This window comes from Suncus etruscus, chromosome 1 (assembly GCF_024139225.1).
Source record: "Suncus etruscus isolate mSunEtr1 chromosome 1, mSunEtr1.pri.cur, whole genome shotgun sequence".
In the NCBI taxonomy this organism is placed as follows: Eukaryota; Metazoa; Chordata; class Mammalia; order Eulipotyphla; family Soricidae; genus Suncus; species Suncus etruscus.
This window is the reverse complement of record NC_064848.1, coordinates 23,851,020-23,876,778: the sequence shown is the minus strand read 5'-3', so window position 1 is coordinate 23,876,778 and position 25,759 is coordinate 23,851,020. Positions and strand designations below refer to the sequence as shown.

Genomic DNA, 25,759 nt, shown 5'->3' with positions numbered 1-25,759 from the left:
TCTAGGATGTTTGTTCCTAGGCTACAAAGGTTGTATGTGTAACAGTGTGTGTGTGTGTGTGTGTGTGTGTGTGTGTGTGTGTGTGTGTGTGTGTGTGTGTGTGTGTGCGCGTGCGTGTGTGTTTTCACATCTTAGCAGCTCTGATGACTGCAGGAACAGAGGACAGTTCACTTTCATCATGAGAAAATAGCCACCTATACAATGTACATAATCATAGGTATTTTAGCTCTTAGAACTGCATTATTACTCTGTGTTCCTATTAATATTCTTTTCTGGGAGAGTCAGCTGATGTTAGAGATCTTGGTGGAAATAGTAATTTCATGGTGGTGAGGTTGCTTTGTAGCCAGATTTCTTTAAATTATTTATCTAAAAAGAAAATTATGATCTCCCAGATCATAATTAGTACTGACATAATTAAGGCTTCTCTTATATCCCTCTTTTTTTTGGGGGGGGGGCCACACCCGGTGGTGCTCAGGGGTTACTCCTGGCTGTCTGCTCAGAAATAGTGCCAAGCAGGCACGGGGGACCATATGGGACACCGGGATTCGAACCAACCACCTTAGGTCCTGGATCAGCTGCTTGCAAGGCAAACGCCGCTGTGCTATCTCTCCGGGCCCTCTTATATCCCTCTTACTCTGTTTCACTTCTGCTTTTTCATCTTCAGTTATTCCCTCCCTTATCACTCTCTCACTCGAAGGGTAATTTCTCAAAGTAGTGAATGCTGCCTTCCCTAAGGGGTACAGGAATGACGAGGTTGGCAATAGTAGTCTTGGATGCAGTTAGGTACTTTATGTTGATTTGCTTCTAGAAGGTTGATTTGATGGTGACAAGGGGTGTGGACTTTTTACTGAACTACTGAATGATCTTGTCTCTGAAAAGGAGATGGTAGGCCAAATAATTGTTTGTTTGTTTTGGGGCCACACCTGACAGTGCTCAGGAGTGTTCTCTCACTCTGGCCCAGGCACAAAACCAGGAGCAAGCCCTGAACACATCTGGGTGAGGACCCTAAGTAAATAAATTCAGCACTGCATATACACCATAACCTTTCTTATTTGTACTTAGAAAATGGTTGGTTAAATGATAACTTTTATTCTTCTTTACATAGCCAGAACACCTAATACTTCAATTGTGAAGCATCCTTGGAAAATAAAGGAGTTTGGTTCCCTTTGTGAGCAGGCACCTATTGAATTGATTGTTACTCAGAGTCAAAATTTAAAATGCACTTGGTGTGATTCTTTTATTTGCTGTTCCCTTTGTTCACCACCACCACTGCCCCAAACCAGAAATATAGCAAGTTCTAAAAATATAAATATGTTGGCTATCTTTCCTCATTTGTTTAACAGGGATAATTTTGGTACCAAAAAAAAATGTTCGGTTGGTTTTTGGACAACACCTAGCAGTGCTCAGGGATTGATTACTCCTGGCAAGATTTGGGGGGCCAATATGGGGTTCTGGGAATCAAATCCAGGCTGGCCACATGTGCAAAGCAAGCACCCTACCAACTGTACTATGACTTTAGCCCAGATATAAAAAAAAATCTGAAGTTACCTTTAAATTACCACTCAGTTAAGTAATGGAGATCATCTGAAATGTTCAACATTATGGTTAATTCTTTTTTTTTTATTTAAAGAGAATTTTAATCAGACTTTTGAAAAGACAAATACTGTGCCTCCTGCCTCTCATAAAGTGGATGAGGTTCAAAATCGCTTAAGAGAAATACTAAACAAGCATAACAATGGCATCTGGATCTCTAAGCTTCCACATTTTTACAAGGAGTTATATAAAGAAGAACTTAATGAAGGGATTTTGCAGCAGTTAGAACACTGGCCTCATATTTGCACGGTATGTCTCTTATATCTCTATTTGTTCCTCTTGCCCTCTACTTCCTGCCCTACCTTTAGCTCTGAATATTTACTCCTGTTACTTTAGCTCGGGAGTAAGAGGTACTTTATACAAGGCACATTCATCATCATCTCCATGATTAACAAAACACTTTTTTTTACTAGATTTGTGTCAAGTTGAGGATGATGTATAAGTTATAACTACCGTTTTTATATTTGTTGCCATTTTTTTTCTGAAATCCTTTTCATATGTGAGAATATGTATGCCATTTTATTTGATTGTTCTTAAGAATTTTTTTAAGTTATTCATCTGATCACATTTTGGCTTTCTGGACTAATCATTTATACCTTATTTTTATTTAAAAATTAATAAGTTTTGTTGAAAAATGCAAAAAATCTATTTTGATTTTTTTCCACCGCCACCCCAAAAATCAATTTTGTACCTGAAATAGAACAAGTCTTTTTTATTAATATCTTTATTTCAACACTTTGATTACAAATATGATTGTAGTTGAGTTTCAGTCATGTAAAGAACATCCCTCTTCACCAGTGCAACATTCCCATCACTGATGTCCCAAGTCTCCCTCCTCTTCACCCCATCCCTGCCTGTACTCTAGACAGGCTTTCTACTTCCCTCATTCATTCGCATTGTTATGATAGTTCTCAATGTAGTTATTACTCAAACTGCACTCATCACTCTTTGTGGTGAGCTTCATGTTGTGAGCTGGCAGCCCTCCTCTCTTTGTCTCTGAGAATTATTGCAAAAATGTCTTTTATTTTTCTTAAAACCCATAGATGAGGGAGACTATTCTGTGTCTTCCTCTCTCCCTCTGATTTATTTCACTCAGCATAATAGATTTCATGTACATCCATGTATGGGAAAATTTCATGACTTCATCTCTCCTGACAGCTGCATAATATTCCATTGTGTATATGTACCACAGTTTGAAATAGAACAATTTCAGCAATTTTAACTGTTTTAAGTGGTAGCATTAGTAGTGAATTTAAACTGGTATGTTTTCTAAATTTGTAGAATTAGAATACATGAATATTATTGAATAATATAGGGCTTGTTTTTATAATTTAAAATATGTTTTGGGGACTGGAGAAGTAGTATAGCATATAAGGTGCTTGCTTTCCTCTTGGCCATGCTGGGTTCAAACCCTCCACCACTTACGGTCTCCTTTGCACCACCAGAAGTGATACATGATTACAGAGCCAGGTGAAAGTTGTGAGAACCTCCAGATATGGCCCACATTCCCCCCAAAAAGGAATGTTACTTCTGATTTATGTGGATTATAACATTGTTTATAAGATGGGAATTTCCAAATAGCTATTCAACTAATCTTATTTTACTGCTAATCTGGAAGAATTATTTGTACTTATATTGAATTATATACTTTGTCAGGGGCCAAAGAGATTATACAGTTGTTAAGGCACTTGCACAGAGCCAGTTGTAAGCCCAGACCACTCACAAGTATGACTCCAAAACAAACTCTTATCTGTGTCTGTCTGTCTGTCTGTGTCATTTATCTGTATTTATAAACTATCATCTATATACCTATCTATAAACTATACCCATCTATCTATAAACTATAATCTATCTGCCTATCTACTTACCTACCTACCTGTATACATATCTGCCTACTTTCAGATTTTGCTAATCTGCAATTCCATTTTTTCCCAGGCTTCTTGATTTGAAAATTCAGGCCTAGAGCTCCTTCTTGGAATACTTTTGGGTTTTCTAAACTCATAAATATTCTTTAAATTATAAGTCTTCAATTAACAGCCTTTATTGTCAGATACATATAACTTTACACTCTTAAACATTGATAAAGAAGTGATCTTTAGAGTAAAAACTTTATAAATTAATATCATAAGTAGTCCTTTCATATATTTTGCTTATTTATACTTCATGATGATTACTAGTATTTGTGTAGCTAATTTGTGGTTGGGGAAGGGCAATTTTCATCCTTACTTCTCTACATGTATGCAAAACACCAGAATATCTCTCTCTCCCCCTCCCTCCTTTCTCTCTCTCTCTCTCTCTCTCTCTCTCTCTCTCTCTCTCTCTCTCTCTCTCTCTCTCTCTCTCATTTTAATTGAGAAAGAGTACCTGACTGTCTTAGATTCAGCTTTCTCTAAAGTGTGTGATTTTTCTATTAAATTTCAGGGGATGAAATAAATTTCTGTTGTTCTTTCAGCATTTATATTCATCGTGTGTGTGTGTGTGTGTGTGTGCGCGCACGCGAGCACATATGTGCTAAGGATTGACTCTTGTTGAGGTTTCCTATGTGTATGTGAAATACACCTTCTACGACAGGGCTGTATCCCCATCTTTATTGCCTGGTCATTTTCTATACAAACAATGGAGGCAATGTAAAGCAGAAAATGTCACAACCGTTCTTTTGGGTTTTTTTATACTTAAAATTTTATTATTTTTGTAAACAAATTCTTGAATCACCATGATATTCAGAGTTACAAAGTTATTCACAATTGAATTGTAGTAATACAGTGTCTAACACACTTCATGCCAGTCTCTCTCTCTCTCTCTCTCCCTCTCCCTCTCCCTCTCCCTCCTTCCCCCCTCCCCCCTCCCCCCTCCCTCTTTCTCTGTACCTTTCTCTCTTTTTTCCTTTTAGACACTGGGTTGCAATATTGTTACTGGAGAGTAAGTATCATGTATATCACTTTTTCTCCTCTCAGCACCCATTTCTTTCCCAGGGTGATCATTTCCAACTATCTTGTCATAATGGTTCCTTCTCTGACCTAATTGCACACCCCACTATTTGTGACAAGCTTCCTACCATGAACTTGTCCTCTTAGATCTCACCTCTATTGTCTTTGGATAGTAACACCATACTATCATATTTTTCTTATATCCCACAATAGAGTAAGATTATTCTATGGCTACTCCCTTTTCCTCTGACTCATTTCTCCCATTTTCCATTCTTCATTTTCATTCATGTATAAACAAATTTTATAACTTCATCTGTCCTAACAGCTTTGTAATATTTTGTTGTTTAGACATACCATTTTTTGTTTTGTTTTGGTCTGGTTTGGTTTTTGGGTCACACCCAGCAGAGCTCAGGGGTTACTCCTGGCTCTATGCTCAGAAATCGCTCCTGGCAGGCTCAGGGTCCATATGGGATGCCGAGATTCAAACAACCGACCTTCTGCATGCAAGGCAAATGACTTACCTCCATGCTATTTCTTCTGCCCCACCATTGTTTCTTTATCCACTCATGTGTTCTCGGGCTGTTTCCAGATTCTGGCTATTGTGAATAGTGCTGCAGTGAACACAGGAATACAGAGAGCTTTTCTGCATTATACTTTGGGCCCCTAGAAGTAGTATTGATACATTATATACAAGCTCAGTTTTTAGGTTTTTGAGGAATATTGTACAACCATTCTTATTTCTATGTCAATTCCCAGTTGTAGATTGAAGTCTTAGACATGCCCCTGCCAGTAATCAGGGACAGTGGGCCTGGTGAGGCACTGGGATAGGATGTGGAAAACTGTCCCTCTTGATATCTGGTAATATTTTTTAAATATGTTTATTTTATGTTTATATTTAAAAGATTATCTTAGCTATATCCAGTAGTTCTTAGGACTTATTCTTGGCTCTGTGTTCAGGGATCATTCCTGAAGGAACATATTGATTTATCTCTTTAACTACCTTCTATAAATAATGTTAAATAATAACCTGATGGTTATTTTCTTTTATTCTGCCTTCTTTGCATCTTGCAGAAAAGTAGAAACACTGTGCTACATACAGATCAAGGGCTGATACTGATGCAAATAAGGTCAGTTAGTGTTAAATACAGAACGGAAATCCAGTGTCAGAAGGACCTGGGAAATATCAGTCTCATTTTATGTAGCTGAAGATGAAATTTTTCATCTATAGCTTCTGTATATTTACAAAATAAATATAAATGTTTTATATGTGTACATATTATGGGATGTGAATACAAATAATATAGACTATACATTTTATGAATATGGTTCATAAAAATAGAGACTAGATATCTTTATTTTTAGGAAAGTATCTCTGTCTACCTGGTTTGAAAGCAGTATTTGTGCTCTTAAAGGAGCTTTTTATCTGTACCTTTGATAAACTCTTTGTGGAATATGCTACAAACATCATCCCTTTGGGGTTAGGGGGTGACTCCCATGTACATGCTCAGGAAGCCCACTTGCCTTTTCTTGTACAGCAGTGCCCAAATATTGGTCTCCATTTCCAAATATCTTGGGCATGATAGATACCCCTTCCCAACACATGGCTGCTGGGAGGGAGCATGGTTGAGAGGGGCCAGTTTATCTGGTCTCACATTCCTTTCCTGCAGTCAGCCTAGGCCCTCTCATTGTCCTTAGACTTCAGCCTGAACTTAATCTGTTGGTTTTCATTAGGGGTCCAATGTTTTCTCTGGGAACCATTTTCTCATCAGTGATGAAGTTTATTAACACTCTTCATTTTTTTGTTTCTTTGTTTGTTTGTTTTGGGTCACATGGGCAGCACTCGGGTTACTCCTAGCTCTATGCTCAGAAATTGTTCCTGGCAGGCTCAGGGGCCCATATGGGTTGCTGGGAATCAAACTGAGGTCAAACTGAGGTTGGAGGTGTGCAAGACAAATGCCCTAATGCTGTGGTATTGCTCAAGCCCCAACACTCTTCAGCTTTAACACAAAAATGACTAAGCTGGGCCCGGAGAGATAGCACAGCGGCGTTTGCCTTGCAAGCAGCCGATCCAGGACCAAAGGTGGTTGGTTCTAACCCCGGTGTCCCATATCATCCCCTGTGCCTGCCAGGAGCTATTTCTGAGCAGACAGCCAGGAGTAACCCCTGAGCACCGCCGGGTGTGGCCCAAAAACCGAAAAAAAAAAAAAAAAAAAAAAGACTAAGCTCTTAAAGCAATCCTCTATTCTTTGTGCACTGGCTAAACATAATAATGAAACTTTGGCTGATGACTTTTAGATGTATGCTTTTAGATGTATGCTTTTAGATGTGGTTTCTAATTGAATTGCTTTTGAGCTCAAAATGGCTGTTAAAGGTTGGAGTTCTGGAGGAAAAAGTTCAAGTAATTGTGACTGATAGATTTCTAGTGGATGGGGAGAATATAAAATGAAAACAAATTTACAACTTCATATTTTTGTGAAAACAAAAATATGGCTGGGTGAGACATAGCCTCTTGGGAAAGTTTTTTTTTATTTCATTGGACAATACCAATTCTGTTATAGAATCTCAAAAGGAAATTCTAATTCCATATGAGACAGTTGAGTAAACTTTATCCCAGTGGCCCATCAGGTGGCCCTCCGTAAACTCAAAGGAGTTTGCCTTCAAGAATTAAATTGTAACACAGGTAAACTTAGAAAGAAAATTGTAAAGAACTCTGAGGATTAAGGAGGAGAAAGATTCTTGGCACATAGGGACAATGAATGTTATTTTTGAGGAACTAAGTAGGGGTCTCCTGAAAAAAATTTATTTTCCCTCTTTGGATCTCACATCTATACTAGAATCTAATTTCCCTACTGCAAACTTTAAAAACATGGGCGTGGGATTTTTTTTTCCAGCTGTGATTCCAAATGTGGTTGAAATCAGGTTAAGTTTTAACTTGTGGTATAGAACGTTAAGATCTATTAGGTTGGGGCCAGAAAGATAGCACAGTGGTAGGGCGTTTGCCTTAGACGCAGAAGGATGGTGGTTCGAATCTCAGCATCCCATATGGTCCCCCGAGCCTGCCAGGAGCAATTTCTGAGCATAGAGCCAGGAGCAACCCCTGAGCACTGCTGGGTGTGACCCCCTCCCCCCCCAAAAAATAGATTAGGTCCCAGAACTTTACTCCATAGTGTCAGAAATTGGTAGTTTGTGTTACATACCTGTCACTCCTGTTAGGCGGTACAGGCAAGGGAACTATACACAGTTAAAAGATAGGGGTTTCTGGGTCATGCTACTTATTTGTTGTTGTTGTTGTTGTTGTTGTTTATGATATCCAGAAGAAAATAATGGAGAAATGAAAGGAAGAAAGTGTGGAGGTAAAGAATACATTGTGGTCCCAAATCTGCTCCATAGTGTATATATAGCACAAGGGATTTTTTTTTTTATTCCTTCCCTTCCACTGTGTACCTGAATTAGGTGGACTTAAGGATCTAAAAACTATGAAAGTGTCCTCCTATGAAATCCAACTGAAACAGTGAGCAACCAATTACCACACTAAAGAAATAGTACAAAGCCATGCTTTATGTGGGGATTGACTTGCTCTGAATGCAAGGAGGGCCAGAAACTGTTCTATCTTGGAGGATGAGGTTAGAGGTTGAGTAGTCTATCTAGTCAGATGTTTCAGAGCACAGTGAAAGATGCGACTTTCACCCCATATCATATCCCATTTTAAGCACTTCTTGTAGTTTGTGGGGAGAGCTAAACTAGTAGATATATTTTCTGAATCTATTTACCAGAAACTTAAAGAGACATGTACATAGTTAATCGGGGGATGTGTAGTAATAGTCAAGAGGCTTGGAAGTATATTTTTATTAAGGTGAAAATTTTAAAACAGTATAAGTGGAAAAATGTTGATTTAAACTATTTTTTAACTCTTGACTGTATATTTTATGATTTTCTCCCTTTGAATTGAATAACTTCATTTGTACTCTTAAAGATTAATGATTAAGATTATACTTAGGCATATTTCATATCACTGTATTTTTCATGGGTATTAATATATTTGATGAAATCTGAGTTAACTCCAGTTAGTAACAGTTTGAGTATAATCAGGCCTGTGTATAATCTTAGTAAATGCTCTTTTGAATTTAAAGAGGCTCTATTAGTGGAGAATAAAAAGTAAACCCTCTCAAGATCAAGCATCATATTGGAAGGTGCCTATGATCCTAATTAATTACTAATTACTTAAATTGTAAAATGTGTGACATTTATTTTAAATAATAGGTATAAAATAAAACTACTATAAAGAAATTTGTCCTCTGGTTCACATGATTATTTGTCCACTATCTGCTTTTCAGTTTGACTAACAAAGCTTGACTTAAATAGTATAAACACATCCTGGAAAGCTTATTAATAATTTCAGGTGGCAGCAGATAAATAATGGAGTGGGGTCTGACATAAAGGAATATATAAAGGACATATATAAAGGAATATTTCAGAGATCTTTCCTCCCTTCAGTCTGATGACCTAGACAGAGGTAAAAAGATATGTCTGTAAAGGGCCAGAAAGTAGACAGAGCACTGTAGGATGGATGGTCACCCAGTCCATTGAAGCTACTCAACACAGGACAAATAAATGGGTCTGGGCTCTGACAAAGCTTAGGGTACACTGAAGTTAAAGACTTTCTCACCACATAAAGTAATTCTTTCCCATTTCCCCCAGCCATCTAAAAATACCAAATTCATGTTTAGTGCTTGGAGGACATGGGAATGGATAGGGTTGCTCTATGTCCAAACTTGACTGGGTTGTGTTCTGGTAGGAGAAGAAAGGCTTAGGAGACTGGGCAACATGATGACATGTGTCATGTGTCTTCTTTCTTCTCTCAGATGAAGAGATGCCATTATGCCATGTCTCTTTAGAATTATGCACATCAAATGAGAGCTTGGATGACACATTCTTTTTTTTTGTTTTTTGTTTTTGGGTCACACCGGCAGCGCTCAGGGGTTACTCCTGGCTCTATACTCAGAAATCGCTCCTGGCAGGCTCGGGGGACCATATGGGATGCCGGGATTCGAACCGATGACCTTCTGCATGAAAGGCAAATGCCTTACCTCTATGCTATCTCTCTGGCCCCTGATGACACTTTTTTTTTAATAAATTAAAATTAGTTAGGACACCTACTTTACCGTTTGACAGGTGTACTGCCCCACTCAAGCTCCCCACCTGACACTGTCCAGACTGGCCAGAAGCAAGAGCCCCTTGGGGCTTGCCCCGCCCCCCCACCTCACCGGGTCAGTGAAAAAACAGAGTAGTGGTATTTCACCAGCGGCCCACAGGCTGGCAGACACTGCCCTGACCCCTCACGGGGACGGAGGGGCGCCGGGGGGCCTTCCACTTATTCTGCACCTCTCATGTCTCTTCACCGTGCCAGACTAGGAATGACACATTCTTGTCAGACATTTTTTTTAAATTTTTTACTATTTATTTATTTTAATTTTTTATTTTAATTATGAGAACAATGATGCAAAGAGGACAAGGTAAAGTTACAGTAAAAGAACAATCGCCCATAAACAGAGTTCTCAGAAGAAATCCCCTTGCTGACGCCTAAATATTGAACTTACAGTCAAAAACTCCTTAAGAAAAATAAGGCAGAACCCATGTACAATTTGTCCACAAGTCCCCAGATTGTAGGACATTATAACATTTCTTAGCAGTACACAAAGCACCTAAAGCCATGAGATTTATGTGACTCCTTAACTTTGAAGGCATAGTATTTTTATATATTCATGCACATACATATTAGTTTAAGTTAACATCAAAAGTTTAAGAGGTTTTTTTTAAGGGTTAGTCAAAAGGACACAGTAAAAACGGTGTTAGAGTGGCAAATATTGTTTGCATAGGCCCACCAAAATATGGGGGTCATAGAAAGGAATAGCCTTGGTCTAAATACAAGTAGACCACTACCCCTGAAGTTTCCTGGCATAAGACCAACTCTAGGCTCCAGGCAAACTAGTCAGACATTTTTAATTGTGGTTCATTAAAGAGGCAGAACTTTCAGATAATTTTCTGCTGCAGTCCTTGTAAAACTTAGCTTTGGAGTGTCTATAATAACATGGATTTTCTTAGGACACTTCAATTTTCTGAGAGCAGGTTCCTAAGTTATTTTTTCATTGGTTTATTACTAGATGTCCAGAGACATGTTCACAGCTTATTCCAGCTCATCTTGTGTTTTGTAAACTCTTGCTTTGGATTGAGCTCAGGATTAACTGTGTGGCTTACAGGGACAAGGCACTCCTCAAGTATCGTGAGTTGTCGCAGGCCGGATGCCTCACAAAGGATGCCTTCTGAGTTGTGACTTAAGATGTTGTTTGTTTTTGCAGATGAAGACATTGCATTCAAGTCTAGGTAGCTGAAAAAATAAAATGTATATTCTGGTATTAATATTTTTAAAGTATTACTATCAATTTTAAAATGCATTCAGTGTTTTCAGATTGTATATAGCCATGGAAATAACCATCATTTGCTTTATTGACAAATTTTAGGTGGAAAAACCTTGCAGTGGAGGTCAGGACTTACTTCTGTATCCAGCTCAGAGAAAGCAGCTTTTGAGAAGTGACCAGGAAACTGAAAAAGTGCCTCCATCCCCACTAGCTTCTCCAAAACAAACACCACCATCAAAAAGCTGCCCAACAGTTATGCCAGAAGACTTTAAAGAGAAAGTTGCAGAGCTGCTGGTGAAATACTCAAGTGGTCTTTGGGCCAGTGCACTCCCCAAAGCATTTGAGGACATGTACGAAGTGAGGATCCCTAAGGATGCCCTGCAAAATCTTGCCTCGCTTTCTGATGTTTGCACCATAGACTACATTTCTGGAAATCCCCAGAAAGCCATCCTCTATGCTAAACTTCCACAGTCTACTGACAAAATCTTGAAGGATACAGGGCAAGAACAAGACAATTGTGATATCAAGTATATGATTGAGCAAGAATATATGCAAATACAAGAAAATAATATAGATGATTCTGATAGCTATTTTGATAGTACAACAGTTCCTCCATTAACCATTCCCACTGAGTCTTCTCCATCCATATTGGTGGTTGAACTGAGCAACACAAATGAAGTGGTTATCAGGTAAGTTTTTTTTTCTTTTTTTTTTTTTCCTTTTTTTTCTTCCATTTTTGTGGTGACAGACAGGTTAGAATTCACATGCTCAAAGACAAGTGCTCTGTTGCTGACTGTATTCCTCCAGCCCCTATCTTCTAATTTCTTACAATCCTGTGATTTTTTTTTTAAGTTATTTTTTAGTTGGATGCTTAGGGCTAAGGAAAAGGAACATTCCTAGAACATTCCTAGAGCTATCTATAAAGAGTTACAGTGAAGTAGATTTTGAATTTCTTAAATGTCAAGAGAGAAGGTTCCTACAAGTTTTAAAAATGGAAACACTAATATCATTTGAATTAATATCATTGAAAAAAATTTCTGTTGAAAGCAATGCCTAATCTATAGTTTAAAGTTAGCCCACTGGAACAAGGTAGCTTCATTTTTAGTGAGAAGGAGCCACTCACTGGTAAAAAAGAACTGGGAATTATTTTCTTTTTAATTTCATTTTATTCTAGGCACTGTGATGTACTGTTAATGTTAGTACTGTTAATGATGGGAAGTTTTTGTACGGAACATTCCAGCACCACATTTCCACCAGTGTCCACTTCCTTCAAAACTGTTCCAGTTCCCCCTTCCCATCTCCTCCACCTTCTCCACATGCCATGATAATCTTCCTACTCGAGACCAGTTTTCAGTTTCTGTTACCTTTTGGTATTTATTATATCTACTCTGTTTCTTTATATCCCACATCTGAGAGGCTATCCAGGGGTCTCAAACTTGCGGCCTGCGGGCTTTTGGCGGTCCTCCCTAGAGGAATCTTTTTTTGTTTTGTTTTGTTTTAGTTGTTTGGGTCACGCCCCCCAAAGTTCAAGGCTTACTACTGACTTTGCACTCAAGGATCACCCCGACTTTGCCTCCTGCAGCCCCCAGGTAAATTGAATTTGAGACCCCTGTCCCTCTCTCTCCTTTGGTTAACTTCACTCGAGGGCTGGGAAGTTAACCTTGCAGCTCTAGCCAAGAAACTAAACATGGACTTGAGGAAGAAAATACAGGTCACATAGAAAATACTAATCAACTGTCATGAATGGGAAGTGATGTCACTGGCTCCAGGAGCCGCATCTCTGGGCACGGTTGTGGTCAGACTGACGAAAAGACTAGCAGAGAACAGTATCCAGACCATTCTGTGCCCAAGGGTTGCCTGGGCACTGGGCTCTTGCTCATCCAGAGAATCAGCTAAGCTAGGAAAGGACCAAAAAAAGGACTGACACTCTCTTCTACTCTCTTCTCTCTCTCTCTCTCTCTCTCTCTCTCTCTCTCTCTCTCTCTCTCTCTCTCTCTCTCTCTCTCTCACTCTGTCACTCACTCACCCACCCCCTTACCTCTTTCCTTTCTTCTCCCCCCTCAATCTATCTATACTTCCCTCCCTTTCTTCTTCGCCCTCACAAAACAGATCTAGTTTCCTGGTATGTTCTAACTAGAAGAATTATAGGAAAGTCTTATTTCATATGGAGATGATGAAACTGTAACACTTTCACTGTAAGATGTAGTTTGGTTGGAAGATTTCAATAGACTGCTCAAGAAAAGGGGGACCCACTATTTTACCAACCACAGCAGCTTTCCCCCACCCCTTCCAAGTCTATAGCTGCAAGAGCTGAAGCTGTCTCTGAGAGAGGCTTCAGGTGCTGGGCTCAGCCCAGGCCTTTGCCACTTAAACCCCTAGAGCTGAACCAGCAACACCAGAAGGCCCCTGAAGATGAATAGTCAGAGTTACAGATGCCCTAGACCTCAGAGTAAAGAATGCAGCCACACTGCAGGCAGTGTGTAATTTTGCAAAGCTCTGTACACTCGAATGATCCAGAATGACAAAGGCATTTTAGCTGTTCCTGGAGCAAATGATACTAGGCATATAATTTTGTTTTTAAAGTAGTATTGGGCCAGAGTAATAGTATTGCAGGTAAGGTGCTTACCTTGCATGCAATCAGGGTTCAGTCTCCAGCATCCCATATTTCCACCCCTCCCTGCAACATCACCAGGAGTGATTCCTGAGTGCAGAGCCCAGATAACCCCTGAGCAAGGCAGGGTGTGGCCCAAAACCAACCAAACAAAAAGAACTGGTCATTACCTTAAAAGAGGCATTTTCCCCCATTATGTTCAAGACTTCTTGAACATAGAGTTTTTTTCACCTAGAGTGATGAATAGGTTGACTGTGGTATCTTCTGCTGGTGGTCACTAATAGCACAAAAGAAAAAAAATCTCTCAAGCACTGAATAAAAGAAAGAGCATTGAAGAGTACACTGCTAATGTTTGTGATTTGATCCTGTAAAGAACCTCTCCGACTGCCTCTGGAGCAGATTCCATTCCTGCCTGCTACCAGCAGGCATCATTGACATTGTCAGAGCAGAATTCCAGTGTTGGATTGGCCAGTTTCTCATGCTGCTGGCAAGAATCTGGCTCATTTCCAAGACTTGAGGCTGGCAGTGTGAGGGTCTGTTTATTTCCTCCAGGTTTCTTAGACCTCTGAAGTTGCATAGGACTCTTAACACACATACACACACACATACACACACATGGTGCTTAGACCTTTAAAGCTGCATAGGAATCTAACACACACACTGCCTCAGCCCCTCACCCCCCCCCCAAAAAAAATAGGCTACAGAGATCAAAGTTCCAGTTCCAGTGTTCCCTTCTCCCTGGCCAGCTGGCTCTGGTGCTGCTACAGCACAGCTTTTTGATTAAAGCTGCATCACTGACCCTATCCCAAGAACCAAACTCAATTTTATATTCCTGCAGGAAAACTTGTTCACTTGGGAAAAGAAAAACATTTAAGTTTTGATAACATGGACCAGTGTGAGTGCCGTTTCAGTTGTAGAAAGTTATAGAAAGATATAGGAATGCATCCTGAAAGAGCACTCAGTATACAGTTTTTAGGCATTTAGATAGAAGCCATCATCTGTTTTAATAGCATCAGAATTCAACATTTTCATCTAGGTTGTTCAGAATATAAATTGGGGAGAAGGTTGTCGCATGGTGAGGTTGGATTGAATGTTTAAGACTTTGTTTTCCTTAATAAAAGTTTCCAGATTTTCAGAGTTGTAGCCTCGTTGGGCAAAACTTTCAACTAGATGCTCTTCTTAAAAGCTTAGGATGATCTCCAGCAACATTACGCAGAATGTGAAGTCAATCCTTCCTTAGCCAGCCCCTGTCACTCTCTCAGTTCTCCATCTTCTGTTCTTCCTTTTTTTGACTCTATTAATCTTCACTAAGCATCCCTCCAGTCGACTCTCACCTCCACCAGCTCTCTTTCGTGTGGGACCTCTTCTGTCATGTGTTGATCACAATGTTACAATTTTATTTTTATTTATTTATTTTTGGTTTGGGGGTCACACTCAGTGGCCCTCAGGGGTTACTCCTGGCTCTGCACTCAGAAGTTGCTCCTGGCAGGCTCAGGGAACCAAATGGGATGCCGGAATTCGAACCGGTGTTCATCCTGTGTTGGCTATGTGCAAGTCTTACTACTGTGTTATCACTCTGGCCCCTACAATTTTACCAGTATTTTATTTTTTTTACCAAGAGGATAATGTTTGTTTAATATATGTTTTCCTTTCTGGTATAAAGCAAATCTCTGGGTTAAACCAAAATACGGCAGTAGAAAAGACAGGGTCATGCTATTGAAGTCCTCTTGTTTTTCCTTCTTTTCTTTGTTTTTGTTTTTGTTTTTGAGTCACAACCAGCAGTGCTCAGGGGTTACTCCTGGCTCTATGCTCAGAAATCGCTTCTGGCAGGCTCAGGGGACCATATGGGATGCTGGGGATTTGAACCACCGTCCTTCTGCATGCAAGGCAGATGCCATACCTTCATGCTATCTCTTCAGCCCCATTGTTTTTCCTTCTTTTGAGTTGATTCATTTGTGTGTTCTTCCTTTAATGCAGGTATGTTGGCAAAGACTATTCTGCTGCACAGGAATTGATGGAAGATGAGATGAAGGAATATTACAGTAAGAATCCAGTTATCACTCCAGTCCAGACTGTGCATGTTGGGCAGTTGCTGGCCGTAAATGCTGAAGATGATGCTTGGTTACGGGCACAGGTCATCTCAACAGAAGATAATAAAATAAAGGCAAGTGCTTTGTTGTACTTTGTCCTCACATTACAAAGTTTCATTATTACTCAAATATAAATGGGCCTTTAAGATGGTATCCTTCCTAACTTACTTTACTCAAAAAAGCTGGAAATACCTTAAAAATATTTTCCTTTATTTTGGGACCACACTCAGTAGTAGCTAATTCTCTGTGATTGCCTGTGGCAATGCTCAAGGGACTTTGCAATGCTGGGGACAGAATCTAGGCCTCCCACATGAAAGCACATGCTTTAGCTCAGGAGCTTTCTCCCTGGACAGAAAGGTGTGATCTTAAACTTGTCCATATTATGCTTTTTTTTGTTTGTTTTGTTTTGTTTTTGGCCACAACTGACAGTGCTTAGGGCTTATTCCTGGCTCTGCACTCAAGAATCACTCCTGACAGGCTTAGGAGACCATATAGGGTACCTGGGATTAACCCTCAGTGAGCTACATGCAAGGCAAGTGCCCTACCCACTAACTGTCACTCCAGCCCCTTATTATGCTTTAATGTCTGTGGAGTTATATTATCTCCAAGTTTTCGTTAAAACAAAAGACAACAACAACAAAACTTCTGTGGCCTATTCATTACCTATGATGTAATTAGGAAAACCCTATTATATACGTTGTTAGGGAAATACAGTGACTTCTGACTTTGTGAACTTCTTGTCATGGTTCAAACACAGATCTGAGGAGATGAAGCCTCTTCTGCAGCCAGACCAGAACAGAATTTGCTGTAAGCTCTCGATTGTCCAAGTGCTATCATTTTGGTCCTCTTAGAAATGCCAGAAGCTTCCATCCACAAAACCCCAATTCTAAACTTGATCATTGTTGCTGTTTACTTAAAACACTGAAATTGTGAACTACATCCTCTCGTCCTCAAGGCATGACTAAGTTTGTCTAGATTCTACAAGAAAGATACACACTTTGGTTTCTGCATCCTCTCACATTATTGAAGAACTGATTCCACATACCACTATCAGCTCCCTTTGTATCACTGTGTACACATAATCAGTCCATGTATCCCCTGTCCCTCATGCTGTCGGGAGGAGATAAAGGCATGTGAGTTGTTTTGTTATCACAAACATGGGTTTGTTTTGAGCTCATGGGTTCTGGAGAATTGAATGAAGTGCATCCAAAACTCAGAAACAGAAGAAGTTAGAATTTTATTGTACAGCAGATGAGTTCTCCATCCCATATCAGACTTCTCCTTTTTTACCCAGGTACTATAACATTCGTCCTGTTCCTTGATGCCCAGTTCAGAGTGTGATGTCTTAAATTCTATTCCTTGCTGTCTGCTCATCTCCAGTGCATAGTAGTAGCCTGGTCTTATCTCCAAACCATTCTCTGTAGAGAGTATACCTACTTTTCTAGAAACTGCAGTGGGATCTTGTCCTCTGTGTCCCCTTGCTGGTGCTTGCTATTCTGTAACCTATCCCTGACCCTCTCTAGAACTGTACCCCAGAGATTCCCTGTCCCTTCAGTTTTCCCTTGGCAGTTTCTGGCCACTGCCAAGGGTAAATACCCTCTGTTCTGCTGTATTTTGGGGCAGAGGTGAAGGGACAAAGAGCTGCCTGGCTGGGGGCTTTATTTATTTATTTATTTTGACCAAACTCAGCCATTCTTGGTGCTTACTGCTGACTCTGCACTCAGGAATCACTCCTGGTGGTGCTCAGGGGACCATATGAATTCTGAGGATTGAACCTGGGTCAGCTGCATGTATGGCAAACATCCTACCCTCTATACTATCATTTCAGCCCCTTTTATTGTTGTTGTTGACTATATATTTTGGAAGGGGAGATTTAGTGACCAATTAAGTGAACAATATCACTCAGTGCTTAGCTTTTCCACTCCACTCTCTCGGTTTTTTTGCAGGTTGTTCTCTGTAAGCATCCTAGTCCTCTGCAGAATGTTGTGATTATGGCAGTTCTGACCTGATCTTGTTTCCCTCATGCCCATGAAGTAAAACTAGTTTTCTTCTTTTCTTTGGAGAAACCCCTGCTTCTTAGCAATTCTTTTGTCTCTTGATCTGTGTTAGGCCTGATAGAGCATGGGCTCACTCCATACTTTCCACTTGACAGGTCTTTGTTGAGTTTGGGAAATCATGAGATTTCAATGAGAAATCATTGAGAGCATGGGGGGACCTGTTATTTCTCCAGTGGTGCTGAGTGTTTTGGCCACTTGATGGTGCCGGAGAATTGGGAATAGAACAGCACTGAACTTGCTCTGATGGTTCTAGGACCTCTGGTAAAGAAAATACTTATTCAGAGACCTCCTTGAGAAAAGGACTTGGGGTCGGTATAGTGAGGCTCAGGTGGACCATCCATGGGCAAGTGTGAGTGACAGCTGCCAAACAAAAATGTAATGTGACTCAAAACAAAAAAACAAAACAAAAAAAAAAGAGGCACCCTCTGAAGATTTGGGATATGTATTGGGATATGATGGTGCCAAGAATACATTCTAAATTTCCCAGGGTACAGGGTTTCTCATATGATGTAGTCAGACCATTTTCTCTCGACTTGAGATCTGGAAAATGAAGAATCCAAATCATAAGTGAAAAGAGCAGATAAAGGAAGCAAAAACTCATGAGTTCTGAGACCTCAGGGTCTCAGGGAGAGAAGAAGAGCTAAGTTGGACTGGGGGAATAGGTTCATGTGCCAAAAAAGCAGTCAGCCTGATGCAGGGCAAACCATGAGATCTAGGTACAGGGGCCAGTGAGTCAGATTAGGGACCCAGAGATAATCCTTTCTAATAAGGGACATGAAGGGGTCTTCACAACAGTTTCCCACTGGTCAGGGGAAGAGATGGTGAGTGAGATTTCTCTCTTCCCTGTGGAGGCCTGCTGGTGAGGTGCTTTGTGTGTTGAGTACAATGACCTGGTACTACTACACAGTGGCTGGTGGACTCCTCTGCAGAAAGTAAAAGGACCAGAGCAAGTCAGACCAGCATTGCTCTGGGACACCAAAATCTACTGGACATGAGTGGATGCCTAGAAACCAGGACTGGGGCCACCTCAGTGTACAGCTCATCAGCCAGTGTCAGCTTGAAACTAGTCAGGAGCTGTACACAACACCCCTGTTTCACTGAGGTCGCATGCACATGCTGCTGAAGAGCTAGCAGCTGGGAGATATAAGACCATTCTATGTGGGGCCGGAGAGATAGCATGGAGGTAAGGCGTTTGCCTTTCATGCAGGAGGTCATCGGTTCGAATCCCGGCACCCCATATGGTCCCCTGTACCTGCCAGGAGCAATTTCTGAGCCTGGAGCCAGAAATAACCCCTGAGCACTGCCGGGTGTGACCCAAAAACCACAAAAAAAACAAAAACAAAAAACAAAAAACCATTCTATGTGTTCTTCTCTGCCCACTTGCAGAGGGGTGCCATGGAGTAATGGGGCCTGGAGGTTGGGAAGTCTGTCCTCCGATTCCAGTACTGACTCTTCTCCATACTGGCAGGGGCGGCACCTCTGTTTCATTCCTGGCAGTATGGCACCTCTTTACATGCTGATTGTGGAGTAAAATAGAGCCTGTCAAATGCGGCAAGCAACTTTTTTAAGAAAAGACTAAATGTGCATTTACCTGCACCTAAGCACGGTTGGTTTTATGCTTTTATCTCCAGGTATGCTATGTGGACTATGGTTTCACTGAGAATGTCGAAAAGAGCAAAGCATACAAGTTGAGCCCAAAGTTCTGTTCACTTTCATTCCAAGCTACAAAATGCAAACTGGCAGGTAAGGGGCACTTTTTTGTTGGTTTGTTTTGAGCTGGTTCTGCACTTAGGGATAACTCCTGGCAGGGATCGGGAGACCATAAGGGATGCCAGGATGGAATCAGGTGAGCTGTGTACAAGGCAAATTGTAAGGGGTACTTTTCAATCAAGGCTCTGTCCACTCTAGTACACCAGTGAGGTACTTATTCTGGGCATTTAAATTCTAAAATGGAAAGTCTCTCAGGTGTCACCAGTGTCATTTCCTAGAAGGGTAAATCATGTCATGCTGAGGAGGTCTTTAGAAGATGAGGTTGTTGTTGAAATGCAGTCTACATTTGTTCTGTGTACACATCCAGTAGAATCCATTCTTTCATAAAAATGCCAATTGTCTATATTTGAGGAATGTGTTGTGCTGACTACCCTGGTAACAGCTGCCAGAAGCTCTGTATCGTGGGACATGATTGGTTGGCATCTTGTCAGGCATGTTGTGACATAATGCTCAGCTGCTTCCCTATGGAGATGGGACTCCAGGGTGCTGCTTTATAAGTCACACAGCCTTGCACAACTCAGTGTAAATTTAGCTATAGGTCATATGCGATGTCTTGCCCCCTAGTAAGCATACTACTGTTTAGCGTTTTTTTCTTTCCTTCTATGAGAAATGTGCGTGTGTGAAGATGACACTAATGACACTTGTAAGGACAGGCTGAAAGCATGGCAGGCCCTATAACCATGTCTGTGATGCAGGCAGCCATTGAATCATACTTTAGGCCTGAGAGCCTACCTGAAAAATAAAGTCTGGGAGGAAACTTTCCTGGCATTGATGAGCTCCTATGTCTTTATTTGTGGGATAAGTCAAAGTTATTTTATTTATCTTTTAATTATTTGGGGGAGGTGGCCATTCCCAGCAGTGCTCAGGCCTTATTCCTGATTCTCCACTCAAGGTTCACTCGTAGTGAACTTGATATGATTCTATATGGGTTGCAAGGGATCAAACACTCGTCAGCAGCAAACAAATGCCCTACTTATTGTACTAGCACTCTGGCCCTGTTACAAGTAATTTTAAAAGTCATCTATAAACCAGTCACAGTTCATTTTTAAAAAGAATATTAAAGACCGTAGAACAAAATTTAGGATGATAAATGGGAAGGTTGCATCCAAAGTGCAGTTCTGTGATTGTAGAACAGCAGGAATGAGTGAACAGAAGCTCACAAGCAGTTAAGCTTCAGTTGATGGAGTTAGGGTAATACCACTAGGGATATAATGAGCTAATTTTTAAGGAGCTTAATAAAAATTAAAGTTGTCATATATGTAAAACATGGAATCACAAGTTTAAAAAAGTTAGACTTTAGTAAAATTTACATAACACTCGTGCTAAACACTGATTATTCTTCGATAGAGTTCTGACCATGGTGTATTTGTAAGAAAGAAAAAGGTCCAGAGATAGTGGGTTCAGTGCTTTCCTTGTGCATAGCTGACCCAGATTGGATCCCCATTACCATCAGGAGTGATCCCTAAGCACAGAGCTAGGAAAAAGCCCTGAGTACCTCTGGGTATGGCTCAAAAAAACTCAGAAAATAAAAAAATTAAGAATGATTGCTAATATATCTAATAAATGTGTTGATTTTTAAGGAAAATATACTTAATTAGAAAATGGAAAATTGGGCCCGGAGAGATAGCACAGCGGTGTTTGCCTTGCAAGCAGCCAATCCAAGACCAAAGGTGGTTAGTTCGAATCCCAGTGTCCCATATGGTCCCCCGTGCCTGTCAGGAGCTATTTCTGAGCAGACAGCCAGGAGTAACCCTTGAGCACCACTGAGTGTGGCCCAAAAACAAAAAAAAAAAAAGGAAAATTATAGGTATATTTGAGGAAGAATATTACTTGGCTGGTAGTTTTTTTATATGCATTAGTATTGATTGTGTATGTATTTTGTAAATAAAATAAAGGCTGATTATAAAAATCCAGATTGAACCATCAATGTCTTGTTTTATGGTTACATTGGTGTAGTCATTCAAAAGAGCACTTGTGTTATATATTTGAAATCCAAGTGCAGGTAGACAGGTAATATAAAAATTGTAAAATTCGTAATGAAAAATAATTTTTATTGTTTTTTTGGGGGGGTCACACCCGGTTATGCTTAGAGGGGTTACTCCTGGCTATGTGCTCAGAAATTGCTCCTGGCTTGGGGGACCATATGGGACACCAGGGGATCGAACCTCCTTTCGTCCTAGGCTAGTGCGGGCAAGGCAGACGCCTTACCCCTCGCACCACCACTCCAGCCTCTTTAATGAAAATTTTAAGAGATTTTGTGGACTATGCATAATTCACAAGTGGATAACATAGGTACTCATTTTATCTTAAAATATTTTTCTAATTAAGAAAAAATTAAAACATTAAATGTTTTTTAGGGTTGGAAGTTCTAAGTAATGACCCTGAATTAGTGAAAGTGGTTGAATCTTTTACTTGTGGGAAGATCTTTGCTGTGGAAATACTTGAAAAGGCTGATGTCCCACTTGTGGTTCTGTATGATACCTCCGGTGAAGATGATATCAATGTCAATGCCACCTGTCTAAAGGCTTTATGTGACAAGTCACTGGAAGTTCATCTTCAGGTATGACTCTTGTTGTTTGTTCCACATAGCACAGGAAAGAAAGTCACTGGAGAAGAACCACAAGTTCTAGGCTAATAAACAATAGATAGCATGGGTATCAGGAAGGGGTGGGGGGAAGAGGGCATCCAGACAAAGGGGAAAAGCCAAAATACAGGTGGTTGTGAATAAGGACTAAATTCTTGTTTCATTGTCCAATTCCTTTAGTGAGTGTATGTTTATTGAGAGTAGATACTTTTGCTCTGATATACTCTGTACTGCAAGTTTCCTAAAAGGAAGTTAGCAAGCTCAGAGACCTTGTACAAAGTGATATGATAAAAGGAAAAATAAGATTAATAAAAGTGTTCATTAAATTATTGTCTTTTCAGGCCAGAGAGATAGCATGGAGGTAAGGCATTTACCTTCCATGCAGGTCATTGGTTCGAATCCAGGCATCCCATATGGTCCCCTGAGCCTGCCAGGAGCAATTTCTGAGAGTGGAGTCAGGAGTAACCCCTGAGCACTGCCGGATGTGACCCAAAAAAAATTTATTGTCTTTAGTATCTTTTAGCTATAATGAATATAAATTCCCTTCCTGCCTGTAGAAAGGCCACTCTAAAGAATGGAATGAGATGTTAGGATGATGTTATTTATTTATTTATTTATATTTTATCTTACTTTATTTTATTGGATTTGAGATTACACCCAGTGTTACTTTGGGTTTACTCCTGACTTTGAGGTCAGGGATCACTTCTGGCCTTACTACAGGAACCATATGGGGTAGTAGAGATAGAATTCAGGTCAGTTGCATGCAAGTCAAATACCCACTGATACTGTATCTCCAACCCAAGATAATCATTTTTAGGGCTTCAGTAGCAACATTTAGAAAAAATGTTATAGGGGCCGGAGCAATAGCACAGTGGTAGGTAGGGCATTTGCCTTGTAAGCAGCCAACCCAGGATCAACCCAGGTTCAATCCCCAGTATCCCTTGAGCCTGCCAGGAGCGATTTTGAATGCAAAGTCTAGAGTAACCCCTGAGCACCGCCGGGTGTGGCACAAAAAAATTGTAATAATTAGAATAGCAGTTGCCTTTTGTGTGTGTGATTTGACCAAGATTGGCTGCAATTAAACCTTTACCATTAATGGGTTTGGTTTGAATTTTTTTTTTATGTTTCTGGTTTCGAATCCATACCCAGCAGTGCTCAGGGATTATTACTAGCTCTGCATTCAGGAATTCAGGGACTGAACCCAGGTTGACCAAGTAAAGCAAGTGCCCTTATTCACTGTACTACCTCTCCAGACCCTACTATGAAAAATTTTTGCTTAAACTTTATGTGATTGTGAACACAGGAAATAGGCTGTAAGATCTTTGTCATTTATTTTCTGTTGATGTTACAAAAATGTTTTATGTAATCAATTATTTTCTAGATTATTGGGGAGGAAAATTATAGATAGCCTTTCAGACAATGGCATGTGGTGATAAAATAATGTATGCAGGATTTGTACTTGACATAAAATATATCTGCAATTCCTTATGGAAAGAAAATTTATTTTTTACCCTTAAGTTTTGAATTCATTCTATCTTGCCTAGTTTCTTCCACTTGCTTAGATTATAACATACAGAGGTTTTTCATGAGATTTATTTTATTTGGTGTATTTGTTTCTGTTTGGGTTTTGAATCACACCCAGCTGTTCTCAGGGCTTCCAGTCAGCACTCTTGGCTCTGTGCTTGGGTCACTCCTGGCATGGTTCGAAAGTGAGAGGGATGGCCCTTTACGGTACCAGAGACTGAAACCAGGATGGCCATGTGAAAAATAGCCTTATTCCCCTCCCCCAGGGCCTAAGCGATAGCACAGAATAGGGTGTTTGCCCTGCATTCAGCCAACCCAGGTTCTATCCCTGGCAGCCTATAGGGGCTCTTCAGCCTGCCAGGAGTGATTTTTTTAGTGCAGAGCCAGGAGTAACCCCTAGCAGGTGAGGCCCCCCAAAAAAAAAACATAAATAGCCTTATCCCATGTCCTATCTCTCTTGCCATAGCTAATAAGTTTGAGAGGGGCTGTCTGAGAAGTAAGAGGTGGGTTCTCTTCTCCAGCATCCTTGATGTGTTTGTATATATTCCAGATCGATGCCATGTACACAAATGTCAGAGTGACAAACATTTGCTCTGATGGCACGCTCTACTGTCAGGTGCCATGCAAGGGTCTGAACAAGCTCAATGACCTCCTGCATAAAATAGAGGACTACTTCTACTGCAAGGTAAGGCAGAGTGCCAGCCCTGCAGAAGTTACTCTTAAAGTTATAATCAAGGGTTGTCATGTGAATTTGAGTAACAGTTAAGTAGGTTGAGGCTGAATTTCTAGACTAAAGAGTAGAAGTCCAGGATTATAAACATAACACGATTAAAAGCAATTAAAAATGAATAAAAAATTAAAAAGATGGAGGCTGGCGCGGTGGCACTAGAGGTAAAGTGCGTGCCTTCCCTGCGCTAGCCTAGGACGGACCGCAGTTTGATCCCCCGGCGTCCCATATGGTCACCCAAGACAGGAGCGACTTCTGAGCACATAGCCAGGAGTACCCCTTGAGCATCACCAGGTGTGGCCCAAAAGCCAAAAAAAAAAAAAAAAGAATTAATAAGTTGTTACTGTTAATAGTAGTTTCTGGGATAAAGGAGGGTGAAAAGAGGTTTGGGGAACAACATTGTTGGAGAAAAGTGGGCACTTTGGTGGTGGTGGTGGTGGTGGTGGAATAATGGATGCGTGAAACTCTTTAACAGTATCATACATCACAGGACCTCAATGGAATTGGTTGGTGGGGGGTGAATTCTGGGAATTAGGGTGGTAGCTCAAAGGGCTGGAGTAAAAGGTCCTAGCACTTTAGAGTCCCCTGTGGACTGGGTATTCCTCTAATGGTCCCTGGCCTGTAGAATCAGGACCAGTTTTGCCAGGACGGCCTTTAGACTTTTTGAAATGCTTTAGAGCACGCCATCTTCCCCAATATAGTGATTTCCACTATATTCTAAAATGAAGTAAATAGTGGTGTGTGTCCGTGGGGTTGGTGGAAGGACTGGGCACCAGATTACCAAGTGGGGTGCCAGTGCATAACCAATGCCCGGCTGATTGATTTGCTTTTAGGACACATAGGGAGAAAATTCATGTGCAGCAGAATCTGAACTACAGCCAGCTAGCAGCTCAATCTCAGGCAACAGTAAACTAAAGGGGAAAGGAAAAGTGCCCTGAATTATGCTTTTATTTTTTCCAGACTCATTTCTCCAAGATCTTTATGATTCCTGAGAATATACCACCTCTCCAGAAGTGGGCCCACAGTTTATGTGTGGCCATAAACACTCCAGTCTTTAATTCTAGTATTCTGTTTTTTTTTCAATGTCAGTTATTTACAGTACTGTCAATAATTTCATGCATACAATGTGCCAACCTTCATATTGCCTCCCCAGCACCCATATACCTCTACCCTTGACTCGGGGGTTCCCACCTCCAGCATTCTTTGACTCAGGGCCTGGAGATATTTTTGTCTTAAGGTTATTTTGGACAGTGTCGTTGTGATCTAAAATATACTGTGCTTTCCAAATGACTAACCCTGCTTCAGTGCAGACCCCTTTCTCTCATCTACCCAGTACTGACCACCTCATGGTATTTGTGTGGTATGCCCATAAAAACCTAACCTGGGCAACACCTTTTTCATTTCTGTGCTGATACCCTATGGGTAGTGAATAGCTCTCTTGATGGTTCCTAGAGCTCTGG

The 25,759-nt window shown here is 40.6% G+C and overlaps 1 protein-coding gene across 4 annotated transcripts in view; it reads left to right on the top strand.

The window, feature by feature from the left end:
- The window catches only part of TDRD7 (tudor domain containing 7), a 50,237-nt gene that overhangs the window by 7,867 nt on the left and 16,611 nt on the right, over nt 1–25,759 (top strand). For all 4 annotated transcript variants that reach the window (XM_049784134.1, XM_049784136.1, XM_049784135.1 and 1 more), the window contains 6 exons: nt 1,631–1,842; nt 11,039–11,625; nt 15,525–15,711; nt 19,326–19,437; nt 21,822–22,024; nt 24,123–24,257. In XM_049784134.1, coding sequence (XP_049640091.1) covers nt 1,631–1,842; nt 11,039–11,625; nt 15,525–15,711; nt 19,326–19,437; nt 21,822–22,024; nt 24,123–24,257 — 1,436 coding nt within the window. The remainder of the gene's footprint in view (nt 1–1,630; nt 1,843–11,038; nt 11,626–15,524; nt 15,712–19,325; nt 19,438–21,821; nt 22,025–24,122; nt 24,258–25,759) is intronic.